Source organism: Delphinus delphis, chromosome 19 (genome assembly GCF_949987515.2).
Source record: "Delphinus delphis chromosome 19, mDelDel1.2, whole genome shotgun sequence".
Taxonomy (NCBI): domain Eukaryota; kingdom Metazoa; phylum Chordata; class Mammalia; order Artiodactyla; family Delphinidae; genus Delphinus; species Delphinus delphis.
In genome coordinates, this window is record NC_082701.1 from 48,251,644 (window position 1) to 48,273,035 (window position 21,392).

At 44.0% G+C, this 21,392-nt stretch overlaps 1 protein-coding gene across 4 annotated transcripts in view; it reads right to left on the minus strand.

Moving 5' to 3' along the window:
- Positions 1-21,238, minus strand: part of ZZEF1 (zinc finger ZZ-type and EF-hand domain containing 1) — a 113,364-nt gene extending 92,126 nt beyond the window's left edge. For all 4 annotated transcript variants that reach the window (XM_059997257.1, XM_059997256.1, XM_059997255.1 and 1 more), the window contains exons 1-3: positions 20,749-21,238; positions 4,245-4,389; positions 577-771 (exon numbers count right to left, since the gene is read on the minus strand). In XM_059997257.1, coding sequence (XP_059853240.1) covers positions 577-771; positions 4,245-4,389; positions 20,749-21,102 — 694 coding nt within the window. In that variant the 5' untranslated portion in view covers positions 21,103-21,238. The remainder of the gene's footprint in view (positions 1-576; positions 772-4,244; positions 4,390-20,748) is intronic.
- Between the last annotated feature and the right edge of the window lie 154 nt (positions 21,239-21,392).

Below are 21,392 nucleotides of genomic sequence, written 5' to 3' on the forward strand. Positions count from 1 at the left end.
TTTGGGTCTATTTCTGGACTCTTATTATGTTCCACGGACCTGCTAATTCACAGTATCAACTTTTGTTGTGGTCACTAAGTGAGTCTGTAGTGGCTTCCCTCATTTACTTAACAACTATTCACAGAGTACCTACTATGCGGCAGGCATAGTTCCAGGTGCCAAGGATAATGAAACGAACAGACAGACAGAAACGCAAGTAAATACTAATGCTACAACCTCAGATGATGATAAGTGCCATTTAGACTATCAAACCTGCAAAGGGGATAGTAACCAAAAGGTGGGGAGTGGCAGGGGTGGGGGCATTAGTTAGGTAAGAGTAATGAGAAAGGGCCTTCCTGAAGTCACATCTGAGCGGAGACTTGGGGTTATGAAGAGGGTGAGAGGGAGGGGGAGGGGAAGGAGAGGGGGAGGGGAAAGGCAGAGCAGGTCTTCATTCTTGTGCTACAAACTGGTCACTATTACATTTTCAGAAATAAAAGCAGGGAGAAGTGTTGGCTCGTCCTATCAATAAATACCACACTTGGAAGAAACGATGATCACGCCTTCTCAAGAACACCCCCACCCCTGCACACGTACCCTTTTCTTTTTGTACCAGTTGATCCAGAGAGTCCTTCAGAACAGAAGCCCTCATGGTGCTCATGTTATTGCAGTGGTCCAACATTGGGTAGGGGATGACGGTGCTAGAGAGCCGGTTGCGATGCAGGAAGCGCAGGATCATTGACGAGTGAACATCCAGGCCCTCCTTGGACTCTGAAAATATGTCTATGAAACCTAAACAGACAAAATCCATCTTTGGTGTTTTTGGGAACCCACCACAGTAGTTTCCACATCCCCTGCCTGGCGGCCTCTCTGAATTAGCTGAATTAAAAGCAGCCGGCAAGAATCCTCACTGATAGTTTCAGCTTTCATCACTGAAAAATCTAAAAAGGCTTTTAAGAAGTGAATCAGTGGTAATCTCAATTTAAAAATTAACTTCATTGTAGTTTAACAGAAAGTTTAGAAGACTCAGAATAGTGATTATCTGTTTCATTCCAAGCTTCAAATTTTTATAAGTTTAATTTATAAACCTAAATACTAACTTGAAATTTTTAAAGAAGTTTTGCATATAGAATGTGGGCTAGGAATAAAGTTTATCACGTTAGAGAGTAAAGGCATAACTGCTTTTATACTAAGCTACAAAAAACCACAATAATGAAAATATAACCACTGCCCTGACCACAATTCCCGATGGCATCTTATAGTTTTTAAGGTCCTTCCACACACAGCACCTCTTTTGGTCCCCACAATAAGGTGGGGGGGTGGAGGGTGGGGGAGAGAAGGCACCGAAGGTACTGGTATCCTCCTCTTACAACTGAGGAAAACGAGGCTCAGGTGACAGACCAAGACAACAAAAAAGGGGTAGGACCGGAAGTAGCTCCTCGCACTGCCTCCGAGTGCTCCTTCCACCATTCCAGTTTTTTCTCCCCAGTGTGGCTCCTCTGGAGTCTCCCCCATCTGTCCATCCCTCTGGCCGCTGCCCAGGCTCTGGCCTCAACACCGCCCACTCATACACCTCCCCAGATATCCTAAGCAGCTCCCCTGGCTGCATTTTGTCTGACATTAACTTGAGTAATCTTACAAAAACACAAAACAGGCCATGTCTACCCTGTTTAAAATCCTTTCATGGTTCCTCATAACCTACAATAATATGCTTGGAACTGAGGTGCACATAACCCAGGCAGTTAAGTGAAGAGAGAATAAACATGGCAGCTTTTCCTGGAGCTCAGATATGCTTGTAGATTTGGGGAGGATTTGTTTTTCTTTTCGTTTTGCTTTCTAATTAAAACAAAAGTATATTATAATTGTATCATTTGATAAACTGTCACAAACTGAACACACCCACGTAAGCAGCACCTAGAGCAGGACTCCAGAAGTCTGCAGGAGAAACTACTTTTAAGTGTGAAACAGAAACATTATATGAAAGCAGAAGGAAACTTTGCTTTGATTTTTTTTTCTTTTTGCGGTATGCGGGCCTCTCACTGTTGTGGCCTCTCCCATTGCGGAGCACAGGCTCTGGACGCGCAGGCTCAGTGGCCATGGCTCATGGGCCCAGCCGCTCCGCGGCATGTGGGATCTTCCCGGACCGGGGCACGAACCCGTGTCCCCTGCATCGGCAGGCGGACTCTCAACCACTGCGCCACCAGGAAAGCCCTGCATTGATTTTTAAAGATAAACATAAGATTGTAGAGAAACTGTGCCCCTGAAGCAGCCCATTTGATTCTGCCCCCTACACAAAACCCAGAGACACTGGTTTGATTTCCCAAGCCGCAGAAGTTGATGCCATCCCTTGCCTCTCCTCTTACAGTTCTTTCCTAAGCAGAGGCCCACAGTAATACCCAAACCTCACATGATGACGCTGCTGATGCTGCACTGATCTCAGAATCCGTGTGATGCTTGTAATGGGAAAACTTCTGTCATATGCTGAAACAGTCCCGGTAAAGGGACTGTCTCTTTTAAACATTCAGCACCCATACAATGAGAAACAAAAGGAATAAGTGTCAGTCTGGGTTAGGCAGAGGGACCAGGGAACTAGGATCCCACCAAAGAGGTGAGGTCAGCTCACCAAGGTTCAGCCAAGGACTGTGAAAAACAACTCTTAAGTTGGCTGTTGATAAAAATTTTGAGTAGAAAGTCCTAACTCATTGGGATTTCCCTGGTGATCCAGTGGGTAAGACTCTGAGCTCCTAATGCAGGGGGCCTGGGTTCCATCCCTGGTTGGGGAACTAGATCCTGCATGCATGCCACAACGAAGAGTCCGCATGCCGCAACTAAAACCCGGCGCAGCCAAAATAAATAAATTAAATAAATAATAAATAAATAATTAATTAAAAAAATAAAGTAGCGCTACCTTCAGTGTTGTAATTAAACGAAAGAAAGAAAGAAAGAACGTCCTAATTCACAACCCTGCTAATAAGGTAAGAACCTTGGGATCTGGACCCCCAACTTTTCTAACCTAATCTCCCCCTCTCCTCAAGGTCACCCAGAGCAATGGTGCACTAACTATTGGTGGATCCCCTGGTCTCCACTCCTCTCCTCTCCTCCCAAAACATCTCTTTGAAGTGTTCAAATAAACTCCTGATGCTATCCACATGCTGGTAACACAGAGGTGGGAGTAATACGTAAATGCCAAGATGTAAGTTAGTTATGCATAATTCAAAGCATAATTTTAACTGCCATGAGAATAGAAGAAAAGTTAACATGTACAGGTTACCTATAATGCTCTATAAAAGTTACGCAATTAAAGACAATTTGAGGAAGAGTGGAAATAGGCATTCTTCATTGAGATACAGAAACCATCCTTCCCTAGCTCAACAGATCCTCAGCAGGAAGTCAGAGAGGTCAAGGACAACCAGTTACATTTATGTATCCAACAAGTCTATCTGCCTCCTTGCTGCTGGAGCTCAGGCTCTATACTAAGTATTATGACTCTAAGTACACAGAGCAGGAAAAGCTCTTGGATAAGATAAACTGAACCAAAAAGATGATATGCCAAGTTTTTTTTTTTTTTCCCTTTCAAACTCAATTGTTTTCTCACTAGAAAAAAAAAAAGGTAATTTTATTTTGATTCTGTTTCTGAGTCCCCCAAAGAAACCATCAAAAACATAGACAAAATTTTTTCATAGGTATAATGTAGAAGTATTGCTTAATTTTAAGCTATTTTTATTCTTACTTAAATTTCTGAGTGATAGCTTTCTAAAAAAAACACTGGGTGCCTACCATGTGCCAAAAATTGTACTAAATGTGAGGACACAACAGAAATAAAAGAGAAGGCTCCCTGCCCTCGTGGAGCTCACGGGATAAGAGTGAAGACAGACATATACAAATAAGTGAGTGATAATTAATTAATTAATTACAACGGTAATATGTTGCAAAAAACAAATGCAGGATGCTAAGACAACATACAGTTGGGGCCAAGGAAGGCTTCTTGAGAGACTGAAATAAAGAGATTCACTAAGGAAGGCAGTCTCATGACAAAGGTTCATAAAAACATGATAGAACTGCCCAACCAACACTGTACTGGGAAGCAAGACAAATGATTATAGTGAACACTAATTCAGACCACGAGCTTAATGACGACTATCAGAGAAGCACATTTATTTCATGGTGCCCACAAGTTTGCCTAATTACAACCCACATTATAGCAAAGTTCATTTGGGCTTTAAGAGAGCGTTCCTCAGCATTCAGCACTCAGATGACAGCCTTACCTGGAACAAGAGAACAGGCTTGCAGCTGTCTGATGATATGGCTCAGCTCCCCTTGAAGATTAGCTCCACTGGAATTCTTGAGAGCCTCCAACATGTTCTCAGCATCAACGGTACCATCACCCTCGGCGTCAAACTGAGCAAAGGCCTAAAAGAAGAGATGCAAGAAAATAAGGTCTGTTCCAAATCCTGAATAATTTTTTTGACACTTCCCAAGACCAGTGATTTTGGTTGTTACTGTTGTTGTGGGAAGAGTTCCTATACATCATTCAAAGAACAAAAACATTCAGGATAGTAACTCACTATGCTCTGCAGAATGTGTGTATAAGTACTGCTACATGTATGCACAATTTCATCATCTCATCTTTCAAGAGAGTAAGCCCCCTTCCCCCAAATAATTTCAGAAGAAAGCAACCACTGCAAAAATGTTCAACTGGTTACAAAGTGCCAAAAACAAAGCATTGGCTTAGGGTAGCACCTCTGGTTTATCTGGGCTTTTTCTTTTAAACACTCTTTGGACACGAGAGCTAACTTGGTTTATCTACTTCATAGCCCTGTTTTCACTAACCTTTAACCATAATCTAATTTGCTCCCTGTTCATGTTGGGTCATCTGGGGAACCGGGTACAGCATGGGATTTGGCTTGAATCCTGCTCTGTCACTAACTGTCCATGTGACTTTACACACATTTCTTTGCCTCCGTAAGCCTCAGCTTCTTGATCTGAAAAATGGAGCAAATACTACCAAACTCACAGACTGCTGCCTGGATTAAGTAACACTGGCACAGAGCCCAGTATAGTGAAAGCACAGAAGCAGTGCAAAGTGGTCCTCTTCTCCTTGCTAATCTGCACTGTTACCTCCTCTTGTGTCCCTGACCCTCTCTCACATCCTGAAGACTTTCCTCACCCAGCAGCTGCCCCTCTCCCCAGATCTCAAGCCCTCCTTCATCAGGGGCTTCTTTCTTCCTGCAGATACACTCACTCACAAACATCCCTCACCATGAAAAACTTTAGGAGTCTTCTACCTCCTTTCTAAGTAATCCTCTCTCTTTCTTAAAACTCCTGCCCTCTTTCCTTACTTCCCCCCTCCAAGAAAAATGGAAATGTCCCACTGACGATTCATGACTGACACAAATACCCCTATTTCCATCACAGACCTCTGAACAATGCAGTGTTTAATAGGAACACATGCAAATTCCTGTGTTTGGGTCCAAAAACCATGGACATAAATGCAGGATGGGGGACAGAGTTTAGAGGTAGAATGTGGGAGAAAGATTACAGCATTCTTGGGGAGGCGGGTGGGAGGGAGGCTCGAGAGGGAGCGGATATGTGTATACATATAGCTGATTCACTTTGTTCTACAGCAGAAACTAACCCAACATTGTAAAACAATTATACTCCAATTAAAAAAAAAAGAGATTGGGGCTTCCCTGGTGGCGCAGTGGTTAAGAATCCACCTGCCAATGCAGGGGACACGGGTTTGAGTCCTGGTCCAGGAAGATCCCACATGCTGTGAAGCAACTAAGCCCGTGCACAACAACTACTGAGGCTGCGCTCTAGAGCCCGTGAGCCACAGCTACCAAAGCCTGCGTGCCACAACTACTGAAGCCCACGTGCCTAGAGCATGTGCTCTGCACCAAGAGAAGCAACCACAGTGAGAAGCCCACGCACCGTGGCAAAGAGTGGCCCCCGCTCTCCGCAACTAGAGGTAGCCCGTGCACAGCAATGAAGACCCAGTGCAGCCAAAAATACAAATAAATAAATTTGTTTAAAAAAAGAGAGCGATTATAGCATTCTTTTTGCCTCTACTTCTTTTGGGGGATTATCCAAAGAGTTAACAGGCTACATTAATCCAAAAAGTTATCAAAGGCTACACTAATGAAGGCATAATGCTCAGAAGGAGGGAAGATACCATCCTGTTCTTTTCTGATTAGACCCAATCAGGAAAGCTAAGCTTAGCTGGGAAGTCACACACCCAAAGTAAATGAAATAGAAGAGATCAGAGGAAAGATATCCTGATGAAGAGAAGACTAGAAATTGCCCTGTGAGAAGAGCTGAAGGACCATGGAATCTTCAGTGAGGAGGAAAGATGACTGGGAGTAATAGACTCCTCTTCAAATACCTGATGGGTTGTAACAGGAAGGAGCAGTTAAGGTCATTAGATAGAAGCTAGAGGGAAAAGCTCATCATAAAGATGGACGTGTCTGGATGAATGGATAAAGAAGATGTGGTACATATATAATGGAATATTACTCAGCCATAAAAAGAAATGAAATTGGGTCATTCGTAGAGATGCGGATGGACCTAGAGTCTGTCATACAGAGTGAAGTCAGAAAGAAAAACAAATATTGTATATTAACGCATATGTGTGGAATCTAGAAAAATGGTACAGATGAACCTACTTGCAGGGCAGGAGCAGAGATGCAGATGTAGAGAACGGACGTTTGGACATGGTGGGGAAGGGGAGGGTGGGATGAATTGGGAGATTAGGTTTGACATAAATACACTACCATGTGTAAAACAGATAGCTAGTGGGAACCTGCTGTATAACAGGGAGCTCAGCTCGGTGCTATGTGATGGCCTAGTTGGGTGGGATGGAGGCAGGGCGGGGAACGGAGGTGCAAGAGGCAGGGGATGTGCATATGCGTATGGTTGATTCACTTCACTGTGCAGCAGAAACTAACACAACATTTTAAAGCAACTGTACTCCAGTTAAATAAATAAATAACCTCCTGTATAAAAACAAATAAAATTCAATAAATAAATAAAATGAGATCAATATTTTATAAAATTAGTAAAATACTTATGCTTCATCAAAATAAAAAAAGATGGATATGTCTGCTGTTAGTGGGGTATAAAGATGGATTAGGAAGCTCTAGAAGGAATGCCCACCTCATCCCTCAAGGCTTCAGGGCAACAGCTAGACAACCAGCCAACAGGAGTGTTCAAAGAAGTCATACTAAACAAATGCATTTACCTCTGCTCCCTCATGAAATCCCACTAAAACAATATTATAAAGGGATTTTTTTTTTAACCATAAGGACAAAGAGAACAGGAGATGTTACAATAGCAACAAAATTTTGGAAGCTGGGAAGCAGATGGATGAATAGTACCTCTCTAAATAAAACTGTATGTACACTGGATATATCAGCCATAAAGGGAGATTTGTGGGACAGCTGGATACATTCTGGGGGGGCCTGGGTATTAATTAAACAGAAATTAATGGAACAGTGAATACCACTAACTGAAAACACTAGGCTACAGAAGAATATTAGAGAATGCTCTCCTGTTAGTTTGAACAAAAAGCAAATATGCACTTCCTACTTTGGTACCAAATATATATAGATAGATACATAGATACATAGATATATCTGAAAGAATAAACATCAAGATGTTAATAGTGGTAATATAGCAATCTACATATGTTGCTTTTATAATAATAAAGAGGAAATTATAAATATTAAGAAATTTTAAGCACACCCCAATATAAAAGTAGAGCCAATGGATATGGAGGGAGGTAGAGCAGAAGCACACCTCTGCCTGCCCTGAGGTCCCAGGGTGTGAATACACAGTACCGATAACAGCTACCTCCCAACTCCTTCACATTACAGCATAGTGAGAAAATAGTATTTGTATGACTCAGCGTCTGAGGGGATTAGTACAGCTGTAACCCATTAAATTGGGACTGACAGATGGTTTGGGAAGCTCTGAATTAATATTGAACACTGGCTAAATTTTAAGCAGTGTACATATCATTTATTCCTTATAACAGCAAAAGACCTTACTATTTAACCTACCCATTTTATAGTTGTACAGAGAGGTCGGAGAACTTGCCCAAGGTCACACAGCTAGTATTCGACTACAAAGCCCCCAGAGCTCATGTTCTTCACCACGACTCCATTCTCCTTCCTTTGACCAGATAACACCTGGGGTTCCTTGCAGTCCGGAGACCAAGTGCTCAAAACGCCTCTCTTATCTATCTCTTTCCTGCATCTGTAAAATTTGCTCTCAGCACCTTGTGCCCAAGTTAACTCAGTATCAACCTTAAAACTGAGACTCACTCTCTAAATTTCAAACAGTACTCAAGTCCTACTCCTACCAGAACTTCTGCACTTCGAGTGCCACCTGCATCTCAAGTGCTGTTTGTTCCCAAATTCCCACACAACTCCTGCCGTTTATGGCTGATAAAAATCCTATATAAGCAAGGCTATACAAACGGTGACATTCTGCTATTTTTAACAGACTCTGTTGATCTGTCAATAGTTAATGGATATGATAAGGAGAATTTTCAAACAAACAAAATAAAGACAGTTCGGGTGAGAAAAAATATCAGAAGAGCGTTGCTAACAGCTTCACCAAACAAATACATGATTTCCTAACAGTCAGAAATTGTCCTTAAAGAGGGGCTTCCCTGGTGGTGCAGTGGTTAAGAATCCTCCTGACAATGCAGTGGACACAGGTTTGAGCCCTGGTCCAGGAAGATCCCACATGCCGTGGAGCAACTAAGCCCGTGCACCACAACTACTTGAGCCTGTGCTCTAGAGCCCACGAGCCACAACTACTGAAGCTGGTGCCTAGAGCCGTGCTCAGGAACAAGAGAAACCACCACAATGAGAAGCCCGCGCACCGCAACAAAGAATAGCCCCCACTCAATGCAACTAGAGATAGCCTGCACGCAGCAACGAAGACCCAACACGGCCAAAAATAAATAAATTAATTAAAAAATTTAAAAAAGGAATCGTCCTTAAAGAAATGCACAAGTTGTAAAATCTAACACTTAACATCTAGTTTGTTTCACAGAAGCCAATTTACTTAGCAGTTATTCAACACCATCCGACAGGCAGCCATATATACTTGACCCATGCTTGGGTATGTGCATATTGGGATTCAGGGCATAGTCCTTGCTCTCCAAAATCCTTACAGCCTAGAAGAAGACAGATATGTAAACCGAGAGCAGCAATGTGATAGGTGTGATAATTATAATAAAGAAGTAACAGCATAAATAACTATAATAGCTGATACTGACTATTAAGTAAGCATTTACTAGGCACCAGACAGAGTTCTAAGTACCTCACCCGGATCAACTCATATTTTCCACAACCCTAAGGTCGGTACTATCGCTTTACTAGAGAGGGAAAGAGAAGTTAAGCATTTTGTTCAAGGTCACATGGTTAGTACTGGTAAATGATGGAGCTTGGATTCCAATCCTGGTTTGATCTGGGACCCCACACTGTCGACCACTATGCCATGAGCTAACAGAAGCACTCCAGAAGCCAGAAGCCCAGGAGGGGTAGGGGCGTTTGGGGGAAATGGCCCTCAGAAAAATGACCCTTGAATTGAGCCTTAATGAATAACTAGGAATTTGCAAGGATATGAAGACAGGGAGGCCATCCTGGGTAGAGGGGACAGAGTGTGAGAACAGACACAGAGTGCACCACAGATCGTGAGAACTATAACCTACCTGCAGTGTGGAAAGGAGGCGGGGGCGGGGGTGAAGAGACACACAGAGGTCAGAAGAGAGAGAATCTGGCCAACCAGGCTACAGAGCTCAGATCTCGCAGCAAGGGTACCATGAGGCTGCTGGAGAAGACTAAGGGTGGAGGGGGCCGAGCCTCCCAGATCTATAAAGGCTCCCATATTGGAATGGACCTACAAATCTCTTAAAATATGTTCCTTTATACTGCTGAACCCCTTCTCCAGTGTCTCTGTGACATACATTGGTGATGGGAAGCTCATGTCTTCTGGCCAGTTGACAGCAACAATGCTCTTCTCTATATAAGAAATGGAAATCTCCATCCCTGATGTTACCACCCCGTGGGGCCCTTCAGAACACATCTGTTCCTTCTACCCCAACACAGCCTGCAGATCACTGGAAACACTGATCAGGTCCTCTGAGTTTCTTCAAACCCTCCATCCTTCAGCCAGTTCTCTATGTGGTATGGCTTTTGGTCTCATTCCCATCCTGGCTGCCCCCTCCAAGATCCCTCCAATTTGACAATAAACCTCAGAGCAGTGCCTCTCAACTTTTATCGGCTGATCCACTGTAAGAAATACATTTTATATCATGAGCCAGTATACATGTAATTGGTATAAAAGTTTGGTGAAACAATGTACTTTTTCTTATCAGATATAATGTACCCTGACCTTTTCTATTCCATTCTACTCTTTCTTTTTTTTAACTTGCAGGTTAACACTGACTAAATAGGTTTCCAACCCACTGAAGGGACAGTCTGAAACTCACTGCCCTGGAACATGGGGCCCCAGACCCAACTCGATACACTGGGTCTAACCTCATGGTGCAAAGTAAAGCAAGTCTACCTTCACCTCTCTGCGTACAGAGCAAGACCCCCAATTTCCATGGAGTCTCCACATAGACAGCAACCTGGACTGATCTGCTGTATTCCTCCTCCTCTCCTGCTCCAGGTCTCTTCCTGTTACACCCGCTACATGCTCTGCCGTCCACATGACAACTATGCAGGCAGCTCCCAAGTGCAGGCATTATGCTAGGGAGCATGTGGGAGATAAAGAGTATAACACAGTCAGACTAAGGGGAAATGTGGGTAAGAGATCAGTGTCACATGGACCTCTTACTTTCTGTGAGACCTGGGACAAGACTCTTGGTCTCTCTAAGTCTCAACTCCTCTTCCCACCCAACCTTCCTTCATAGCTTGTTGTGGGGGTCCAAAGGTTTCATGAACAAGTCTATGCCTAGTAAACTGCAAAGAGCTATTAATACATTCTAATTAGAGGCCATAATTGATACAACTCACAGACAAGAGACAGAAAAGTGGGCTGGCTGACTACAGATTTCCATCCCTTCGCCTTGGCCCGAGGGCAGCATGGGGCCGGGCTCAGACCATTCCTGTCTAACCTTCTTAACCACTACTGGGATCAAGACCACAGTACACATAGAGAAGGAGCCAAAATCATCACAGAACAGAACTGTGGGCTCAGACAAGCAGAATGCAACGCACCAGGCTTACATATAAAGGCTGCACACTGGTTCAACTTGGAGAAGCACACTCCATCAGAAGTCAAAAGATCTAGGTCTGGTCCTAGTTCTGCCACCTGTTGGCTGAAAGGGTCATATCCATTTAAGGCCTTAGTTAACTCATCTGTAAGGCTGTTTCACATTCCATGTCTAGTGAAGTACTGAAGGGCTGTCACAGAAGATGGAGTAAACAATCCTAGAGCAGAGACAGAACAATAGAGAAGAATAACCACTAACAGCAACATTTACTGAGCATTAAGCATGTGCCAGACACTGTTCTAAGGGCTTTACATGAATTCATTTAATCCTCACACTGACTATATAAGGTAGATACTATTATTATGCTCATTTTATAGCTGAGGCAACTGAGACCCAGAGTGGTCATGTAAGTCAATCAAGGTCTCACGGCTTGAGGATGGTGGAACTAGGATTTGCCCACAAGCAGGCTGAGTCCAGGGCCCAATTCTCACGCTCAGTCTAAAAAAGAACAGTGGAACAGGCAGACTTACAAATCGGCAAACTCGGAACTTCCCTGGTGGCGCAGTAGTTAAGAGCCTGCCAATGCAGGGGACACGGGTTCGAGCCCTGGTCCAGAAAGTATCCCACATGCCGCAACTAAGCCCGTGCGCCACAACTACTGAGCCTGAGCTCTAGAGCCCATGAGCCACAACTACTGAGCCGACATACCACAACTGCTGAGGCCCGTGTGCCTAGAGCCCAGGCTCCACAAGAGAAGCCACCACAATGAGAAGCCCGTGCAGCGCAACGAAGAGTGGCCCCCACTCGCCGCAACTAGAGAAAGCCCGCGCACAGCAACAAAGACCCAAAGCGGTCAAAAATAAATAAAATAAATAAATTTATTTTTAAAAATGTAAAAGATAAATAAGTAAATAAATCAGAAACTCGCTAATACCTTTAACAGGCTAACTGTCCAAGATGTTACAGAAGTGATCCTGGGGCAGGTGGGGGACAGGCTGCCTGCAATGGCTACAAAGGTCCCAGCCAACTCAGACTCTAGACCAGGTCCCAAAGAAACATCATTCCCCAAGTTTTGCTTTCTCTCACCTCAATATATTTCCACATGCTGTGCCTTTCAAATGGAATATCCCTTTCTTTCTTTGCCTGGCAAATTCTTTCAGCTTCTCAACCTCTGGTTTGGTGAAGCCTTTCCCAAACTCCCATGCTACTGTTAAATGCTTCTATGTGGTCCTTGAAAGTGGAAAGGGCTTAGCAGGGAGCAAAGGGCTGAAGCGAGAGAAAGGGTGCAAAGGACAAAATTCCCCTCGTATATGGGAAACAGTAAATGGACCCGGCTGGCTAAATAGCACTGGGAGGTAAGAGTGGAAGGGTATAAAGACCTAAATGTTAGACTAACATTTGATTCTGAAGGCAATGGGAAGCCAATGAAGTTTCTAAAGCAAGAGAGTCCATAATGTAGTGGTATTCTGGAAATCAGGGAAAGGCAAAACAGATCTGTGACCTTTCCTCCATAGCTCTTGTGGATTGTGAAGTTCTCCAAAAGAAAGCCAATACCATCACTCCCCCCAAAGCAAAGCACAAAGAGCCAGAATAATCTCCAATTCCCCCAGGATCTTCCTCTTCTGCACTGCCTCATCACTATCAATGGCCAACGCTTACTGAAGGCTTCCTGTGTGCTGGAGAAGTGCAGGCAGTGCCTCAGAGCCCCATGGCAGAGCAAGGCTACACAGTGTACTCTAAGTGCCAGAAGACCTGTACTGAACAGGAAACAAGAGCCTCACGGGTAGGACTGAAAATACGATTATATAGAAGCCATCTGAATCATGTCACAGGAAAGGCTTGGTCCTGACCAGGTGATGGTGCCAAGGCAGGGAATCTTGAAGAACTCATAGAAGCAAGGTCCACACACAGGACAAGGCAGGTGTCCCACAGGGGACAGAGGTAGATAAGGTCAGACAGGGAGACAGGCTGGCCTGTGGGTTCCGACTCATTCAGAGGAATCTGTGCTTGATCCCTCAAGCAGTGGGGAGCCTCTACTGGCTCTGAGCTGAGGGTAAGCAACGCTTGTAGCCTGCTTCCGCGTTACGGTACATTCACATGTCTCTCACAGTCTTGACAGGGTACAGAATTACATCTGTATAATTCTATTTGCATAGTTCTTGGGCTCAGAGCCATTCTAAATTAATTGATCAATACTATGACATGATAATGCCAAGATGGTATTCTTCTCCAAATTTCATCTAAACCCAACAGTGACTAAGAACCTTTTTAAGTTTTCACTAAAACTGTATTTAACTGTTTCCTCCAATGTCAAGAAATAACTTCTTGGGGATTCCCTGGTCTAGTGGTTAGGACTCTGCGTTCTCACTGCTGAGGGCCCAGGTTCAATCCCTGGTCAGGAAACTAAAATCCCACAAACCGTGTGGTATGGCAAAAAAAAAAGAAAAGAGAAGAAAAATCTTATTAAAAGGTTACAGATTGAACATAAAATATGAGGTTGGAGAATGAGGACTGTACCATATTCAATCTGTCAAATCAAACTGAGGGCTCCATGGGGAAAATACCTACTGGGCACTGGCTATGAGCTGGGACTGTGCTGAGACAGTAAATAAATGAATAAAAATGGTCCTTCCTTAAATGAACAAACTCTTAGAAAGGTATAACCTTCCAAGACTGAACCAGGAAGAAATAGAAAATATGAACAGACCAATCACAAGTAATGAATTGAAACTGTGATTAAAAATCTTCCAACAAACTAGGGCTTCCCTGGTGGCGCAGTGGTTGAGAGTCCGCCTGCAGATGCAGGGGACACGGCTTCGTGCCCCGGTCCGGGAAGATCCCACATACCGCAGAGCGGCTAGGCCCATGAGCCATGGCCGCTAAGCCTGCGCGTCCGGAGCCTGTGTTCCGCAACGGGAGAGGCCACAGCAGTGAGAGGCTCGCGTACCACAAAAAAAAAAAAAAAAAAAAAAAAATCTGCCAACAAACAAAAGTCCAGGACTAGATGGCTTCACAGGTGAATTCTATCAAACATTTGGAGAAGAGCTAACACCCATCCTTCTCAAACTCTTCCAAAAAATTGCAGGGGAAGGAACACTCCCAAACTCATTCTGAGGCCACCATCACCCTGATACCAAAACCAGACAAAGATACTACAAAAAAAGAAAATTACAGACCACTATCACTGATGAATATAGATGCAAAAATCCTCGACAAAATACTAGCAAACAGAATCCAACAACACATTCAAAGGATCATACACCATGATCAAGTGGGATTTACCCCAGGGATGCAAGGATTCTTCAGTATATGCAAATCAATCAGTGTGATACACCATATTAACAAATTGAAGAATAAAAACCATGTGATCATCTCAATAGATGCAGAAAAAGCTTTTGACAAAATTCAATACCCATTTATGACAAAAACTCTCCAGAAAGTGGGCACAGAGGGAACCTACCTCAACATAATAAAGGCCATATATGACAAACCCACAGCAAACATCATTCTCAATGGTGAAAAACTGAAAGCATTTCCTCTAAGATCAGAAACAAGACAAGGATGTCCACTCTCGCCACTACTATTCAACACAGTTTTGGAAGTCCTAGCCAGAGCAATCAGAGAAGAAAAAGAAATAAAAGGAATACAAATTGGAAAAGAAGAAGTAAAACGGTCACTGTTTCCAGATGACATGATACTATACATAGAAAATCCTAAAGATGCCACCAGAAAACTACTAGAGCTAATCAATGAGTTTGGTAAAGTTGCAGGATACAAAATTAATGCACAGAAATCTCTTGCATTCCTACACACTAACAACGAAAGATCAGAAAGAGAAATTAAGGAAACAATCCCATTCACCACTGCAACAAAAGGAATAAAATACCTAGGAATAAACCTACCTAAGGAGGTAAAAGACCTGTACTCAGAAAACTATAAGACACTGATGAAAGAAGTCAAAGATGACACAAACAGATGGAGAGATATACCATGTTCTTGGATTGGAAGAATCAATATTGTGAAAATGACTATACTACCCAAAGCAATCTACAGATTCAGTGCAATCCCAGCAAATTACCAGTGGCATTTTTTACAGAACGAGAACAAAAAATCTTAAAATTTGTATGGAGACACAAAAGACCCTGAATAGCCAAAGCAGTCTTGAGGGAAAAAACCAGAGCTGGAGGAATCAGACTCCGTAACTTCAGACTATACCACAAAGCTACACTAATCAAGACAATATGGTACTGGCACAAACACAGAAATATAGATCAATGGAACAGGATAGAAAGCCCAGAGATAAACCCACACACCTATGGTCACCGTTTCTTTGATAAAGGAGGCAAGAATATACAATGGACAAAAGACAGCCTTTTCAATAAGTGGCGCTGGGAAAACTGGACAGCTACATGTAAAAGAATGAAATTAGAACACTCCCTAACACCATACAAAATGGATTAGAGACCTAAATGTAAGACCGGACACTATAAAACTCTTAGAGGAAAACACAGGAAGAACACTCTTTGACATAAATCACAGCAAGATCTTTTTTGATCCACTTCCTAGAGTAATGGAAATAAAAATAAACAAATGGGACCTAATGAAACTTAAAAACTTTTGCAAAGCAAAGGAAACTACAAACAAGACAAAAAGACAACCCTCAGAATGGGAGAAAATATTTGCAAACGAATCAATGGACAAAGGATTTATCTCCAAAATATATAAACAGCTCAAGCAGCTCAATATTAAAAAAAACAAACAACCCAATCCAAAAATGGGCAGAAGACCTAAATAGACATTTCTCCAAAGAAGACATACAGATGGCCAAGAAGCATATGAAAAGCTGCTCAACATCACTAATTATTAGAGAAATGGAAATCAAAACTACAATGAGGTATCACCTCACACCAGTTAGAATGGGCATCATCAGAAAATCTACAAACAACAAATGATGGAGAGGGTGTGGAGAAAAGGGAACCCTCTTGCAGTGTTTGTGGGAATGTAAATTGATAAAGCCATTATGGAGAACAGTATGGAGGTTCCTTAAAAAACTAAAAATAGAATTACCATATGACCCAGCAATCCCACTACTGGGCATATACCCTGAGAAAACCATAATTCAAAAAGACACATGCGGGACTTCCCTGGTGGTGTAGTGGTTGAGAATCCACCTGCCAATGCAGGGGACATGGGTTCAAGCCCTGGTCCGGGAAGATCCCACATGCCACGGACCAACTAAGCCCGTACGCCACAACTACTGAGCCTGTGCTCTAGAGCCCAAGAGCCACAACTACTGAGCCTGAGTGCCACAACTACTGAAGCCCGCGTGCCTAAAGCCCGAGCTCTGCAACAAGAGAAGCCACTGCAATGAGAAGCCCACGCACCACAACGAAGAGGAGCCCCCACTCGCCACAACTTGAGAAAGCCTGTGTGCAGCAATGAAGAACCAACAACGAAGACCCAATGCAGCCAAAAATAAATTAATTAATTAAAAAAAAAGACACATGCACCCCAATGTTCACTGCAGCACAATTTACAATAGCCAGGTCATGAAAGAAACCTAAATACCCACTGACAGACGAATGGATAAAGATGTGGGGACTTCCCTGGTGGTGCACTGATTAAGAATCTGCCTGCCAATGCAGGGGACACAGGTTCGAGCCCTGGTCCGGGAAGATCCTACATGCTGCGGAGCAACTAAGCCTGTGCACCACAACTTCTGAAGCCCACGTGCCTAGAGCCTGTGCTCCACAACAAGAGAAGCCACCGCAATGAGAAACCCGCGCACCACAACAAAGAGGGGCCCCCGCTCGCCGCAACCTGAGAAAGCCAGTGCTCAGCAATGAAGACCCAACGCAGCCAAAAATAAATAAATAAAATAAAATAAAAAAATTTATTTAAAAAAAAAGATGTGGTACATATATACAATGGAATATTACTCAGCCATAAGAAGGAATGAAATTGGGTCATCTGTAGAGACATGGATGAATCTAGAGACTGGCATACAGAGTGAAGTAAGTCAGAAAGAGAAAAACAAATATCGTATATTAACGCATATATGTGGAACCTAGAAAAATGGTACAGATGAATCAGTCTGCAGGGCAGAAACAGAGACACAGATGTAGAGAACAAATGTATGGACTCCAAGGGGGGAAAGTGGCGGGGGGTGGGGTGGTGGTGGGATGAATTGGGAGATTGGGATTGACATGTACACACTGATGTGTATAACACAGATAACTAATAAGAACCTGCTGTATAAAAAATAAATAAAATTAAATTAAAAAAAGAAAATGGTCCTTCCTTCAGACTTTACAACCCAACGAATTTCACAAAGTAGGCACCAAAGCTAATACAGAAAATTAATAAAATAAGACCTAGGGCTTCCCTGGTGGCACAGTGGTGAGAGTCCGCCTGCCGATGCAGGGGATACGGGTTCGTGCCCTGGTCCGGGAAGATCCCACATGCCACAGAGCGGCTGGGCCCGTGAGCCATGGCCGCTAAGCCTGCACGTCCGGAGCCTGTGCTCCGCAACGGGAGAGGCCACAACAGTGAGAGGCCCACGTACCGCAACAACAACAACAAAATAATAATAATAAGACCTATTCATACTAAATTCCCACATTCAAGGCATCTGCTATCATCCTATGTTCAGCACTTTTTTCCTGCTCCAAAGTCTACATGATTTTCTGGAAGCTTATCATATTAAGAGCACAATATCTAATCTCTAATCTCTGATGTCAAATAAGAATTTAATTTTAACTCTAATTCCTCTTCTACATAGGAGTCAATTAAATTAAATATTTCTCCCTGTGACCAAATCAAAGAGTCCTTCTCCATGGACCACACCCACCAAGAGAAAAGGTGTGTTATACTATAAAATGACAACGTTTCAGACTTTGGCCTTTGGTACAAGTTCAAGAATTTTTTTAGGACAACACTTCAAGCAACTGAGGTCACAGGTATGTGAAGGCAAGACAGCTGGGTACACATGGATGGCAACAGGAGCCGGAAGAACCAACATGTACAACTTGGAAACTCTTACCATTACACTAGTAAATACTATACACCGATGAGAACCTGCTCTACAATCTGGTCCCTGCCTGCTTCCTAGCCTTGCTCTCCTCCTGCTGCAGTCTATGAAATTGTAACCCAATATCTGTTTTCCTCTTCCTCAGTAATTAAATCCTGATTTTTAGCTGAATATATGGCCATGGAATAAGGATCTTTCCCAGCCTCGCTTGCATTTAAGTGTAGCCATGTGACTGGGTTTGGCCAAATGGGTTTGTGGCCCTCTCCTTCCTTTTCCCTTTCCTGCTGGTTGTGCAAAGCAACAGCAACAGAGTCATTTGGGTCATTAAGTGGAAGGTGACTGTGGAGGATGACAGCACAAGAAGATGGACAGAGTCAGGTCCCTGATAATTGTGAAACTGCCATATCAATCCTGGACTGCCTGAGTGGACTTTTACATAAAAAGCTTCTTTATCATTTAAAGCACTGATGCACTGGATTTTCTGCCTTGAAGCAGTTTTGTAACCATAACACATCCTACCATTCTTTCTGATTCTCTATTCTCTGGACTTGGGACTTGTGTATTCGACTCCCTCTGCCTGAAACACTGCTAACACCTCTGCTCCTTGTCTGCTTTCAGCCTTCAAATCAGAGCTGAAAAGTTAACTTTCTCAGGTAAGTCTTCCTTGACACCCTGGATGAGCTTAAATACTCCTATTTTTTCACTATGCTTTCCCTTGGATAATACTCACCACACCTATAATTGCTGGGTTAACGTGCATCACTTTCAGTACTAGATACTCTTTAAGAACAAGTTATCTGCTTTGTCCACTGTCATCCAAGTGCTGAGCACTCAGTATATGCCCAATAAATATTTGCTCAGTGAATGAATGGATAACGTCATAGTCCTTGAGTGAATTCTGGACCACACCTCGAGGACTTCTGGCCTTACATTACGGGACTCCTGTAGCTCTATTCCTGTCAGACACTCTCACAATGTAAACAGTTTCTCTCCATTCTCTTTTGGACAATTTTGAAATGTGCTAACTCCTTCAAGAGATCTGCACAGCTCTTTCTGACACTGCTTCATTTTCTCTTTACACACCTAGGACTAGAGTGGAAAGTATTGGGAATTCCCTGGCAGTCCAGTAACTAGGACTCCACACTTCCACTGCAGGGGGCCCAGGTTTGATCCCTGGTCAGGGTAATAAGATCCCACAAGCCACGCAGCATGGCCAAAAAACAAACCAGAACAAAACGAAAAGAGTGGAAATTATTATGAATGCTCCTGGAATTTAAAAAAAAAAAGGAGACACTTCACTAAGTTATATTACCAACATTTTCTAAAATCGGGATTCTTTACAGGTATTTTTAAAAGGAAAATATAAGAAACACACAAACCACATTATCTGAATTCTGGCCATGTAGAGGAAAACATCCTTAAAATATTTTAAAAGCCTCTGGTTTTAAAGTGTACATCACTTTTTAATGGCATTACAAGTACCTGTCAGTTTACTGCTTTATGCACTCACCCTTCACTGACACTGAATATACTACATGGTTTACCCATTTTCACAAATTAAGCACCTTCTGTTATAACATTGTGGAGTTAAAGAAACAGGGCCCCAAGGAGGTAGTGTGACGTAAGAAAAACAAAAAACCAAGAGATCTGAGTGACAGTCTCAGTTTTGCCAATGATTCACAGGGTGATCCTGGATCAGTTCTTTTCTTAACTCTAAAATGAAGAATGCGGTACAGATAATTTCTAAGATCCCTTTCAAGGAAAATATTTTGTTGCCATATCAATTTGCAGTTAATCACTTAACAGAAACAATGCTGGTGACTATGCCCAAAGCTATTATATACAATTACAAGTAGTGACAGGAAACCTGGTATTTGCCTGTCAGTTTTAGGCTCTAGGTAGGTTTAAATGAGTCGAAAATGTGACTTTTCAAAGTTCTAAAACAAATGTGTGTTTTGGAAAAGCTAGTTTCTGCGTGATGAGAATGGCTTTCAGAATGTGAAAATTTCCAATATGTGTTATTCTCCTCCCACATTCGTCAGGCCCACACACTGGATTCAGAAGGGGCCCTGCAAAAACCCACTGGCCAATAAAACAGAATGGTTTTCATGGCCACTCCCTTGATCCCTAGAGCACATCTCCCTTAAACCATTCTGGAGCATGATAAGGAAGCTCCAGAGGGCAGTTGATGCAGCGTCAGACAACAGCACAAAGGTCTATACCACAGCAACATGCAAAGACATCTACACCTGTCCAGTACTTCCGAGCAAGAACGGCCTAGTCCAGGATTTCCACACCTCTAGTAAAGGTTAAAGAGATTCACAGTCGTCTCCCAAAGTGAACAGGCTGGAAGCGCCCACTGTGAGTCCCGGCACACTCATGCTCCTATTCTGGGAACCTGCACACCCTATGGGTTCCTGCCCAGCCTCTCCAAAGCCACCGCCCACCTCTTCACGCCCTTGGGGGCGACCGCCCTGCCCCCGCCCCACAGTCGCCAGTCAGCCCTGACCTCCTCGAACCGCTCGCCCGAAAAGCCGGCGCCACGAGCCTCCAGCAGCTCCCCGAACTGCTCCAGAGTGACGGACTCTTCGCCGCGGCCCAGCCGCTCTTCCAGCCAGCGCAACAGCGCGCCGTGGTGCCTAGACACCAGAGACTCGTAGGGCGGCGCGGGCCGCAGCGCAGCCGCCGCCTCTCGCAGTCGGGCCGGCTCCAGTAGCGCTGCGGCGGGAGGTAGCGCCGGGGCCGCGGGGCCCGGACCGGGGGTCGTCCCCGAGTCCTTGGCCCAGTCCTGGTGCGGACCCCAGGCCTCGCCCCCGGCGGCTGCCGCCTCGTCTTCACTGCTGTGACTCGGAGCGTTCCCCATGAGGTCTCCGTCTCGAGCGCCCGGCTCTGCCGCCGCCGCCGCCTCCCTGCCTCGACCTGTCAACCTCCGACGGCACCCGGCGGGCGGGGACGAGGAAGGGACGGCGGCGGCTGCGGCTTCCGGCTTCCTCGCTGACAAGCGAGGACTGATGTCGCAAAGGCGCCGTCAAGTGGACTCCACCAGCTGTCGTGAGACAGCTAGCTAGGGCATCCTGATTTCCAAGACGGCGCGTCTGTCATTACGTCTACGTCCTCCCGCGGCCTCCTTTGCCACCATCTTTGTTGGGGGCA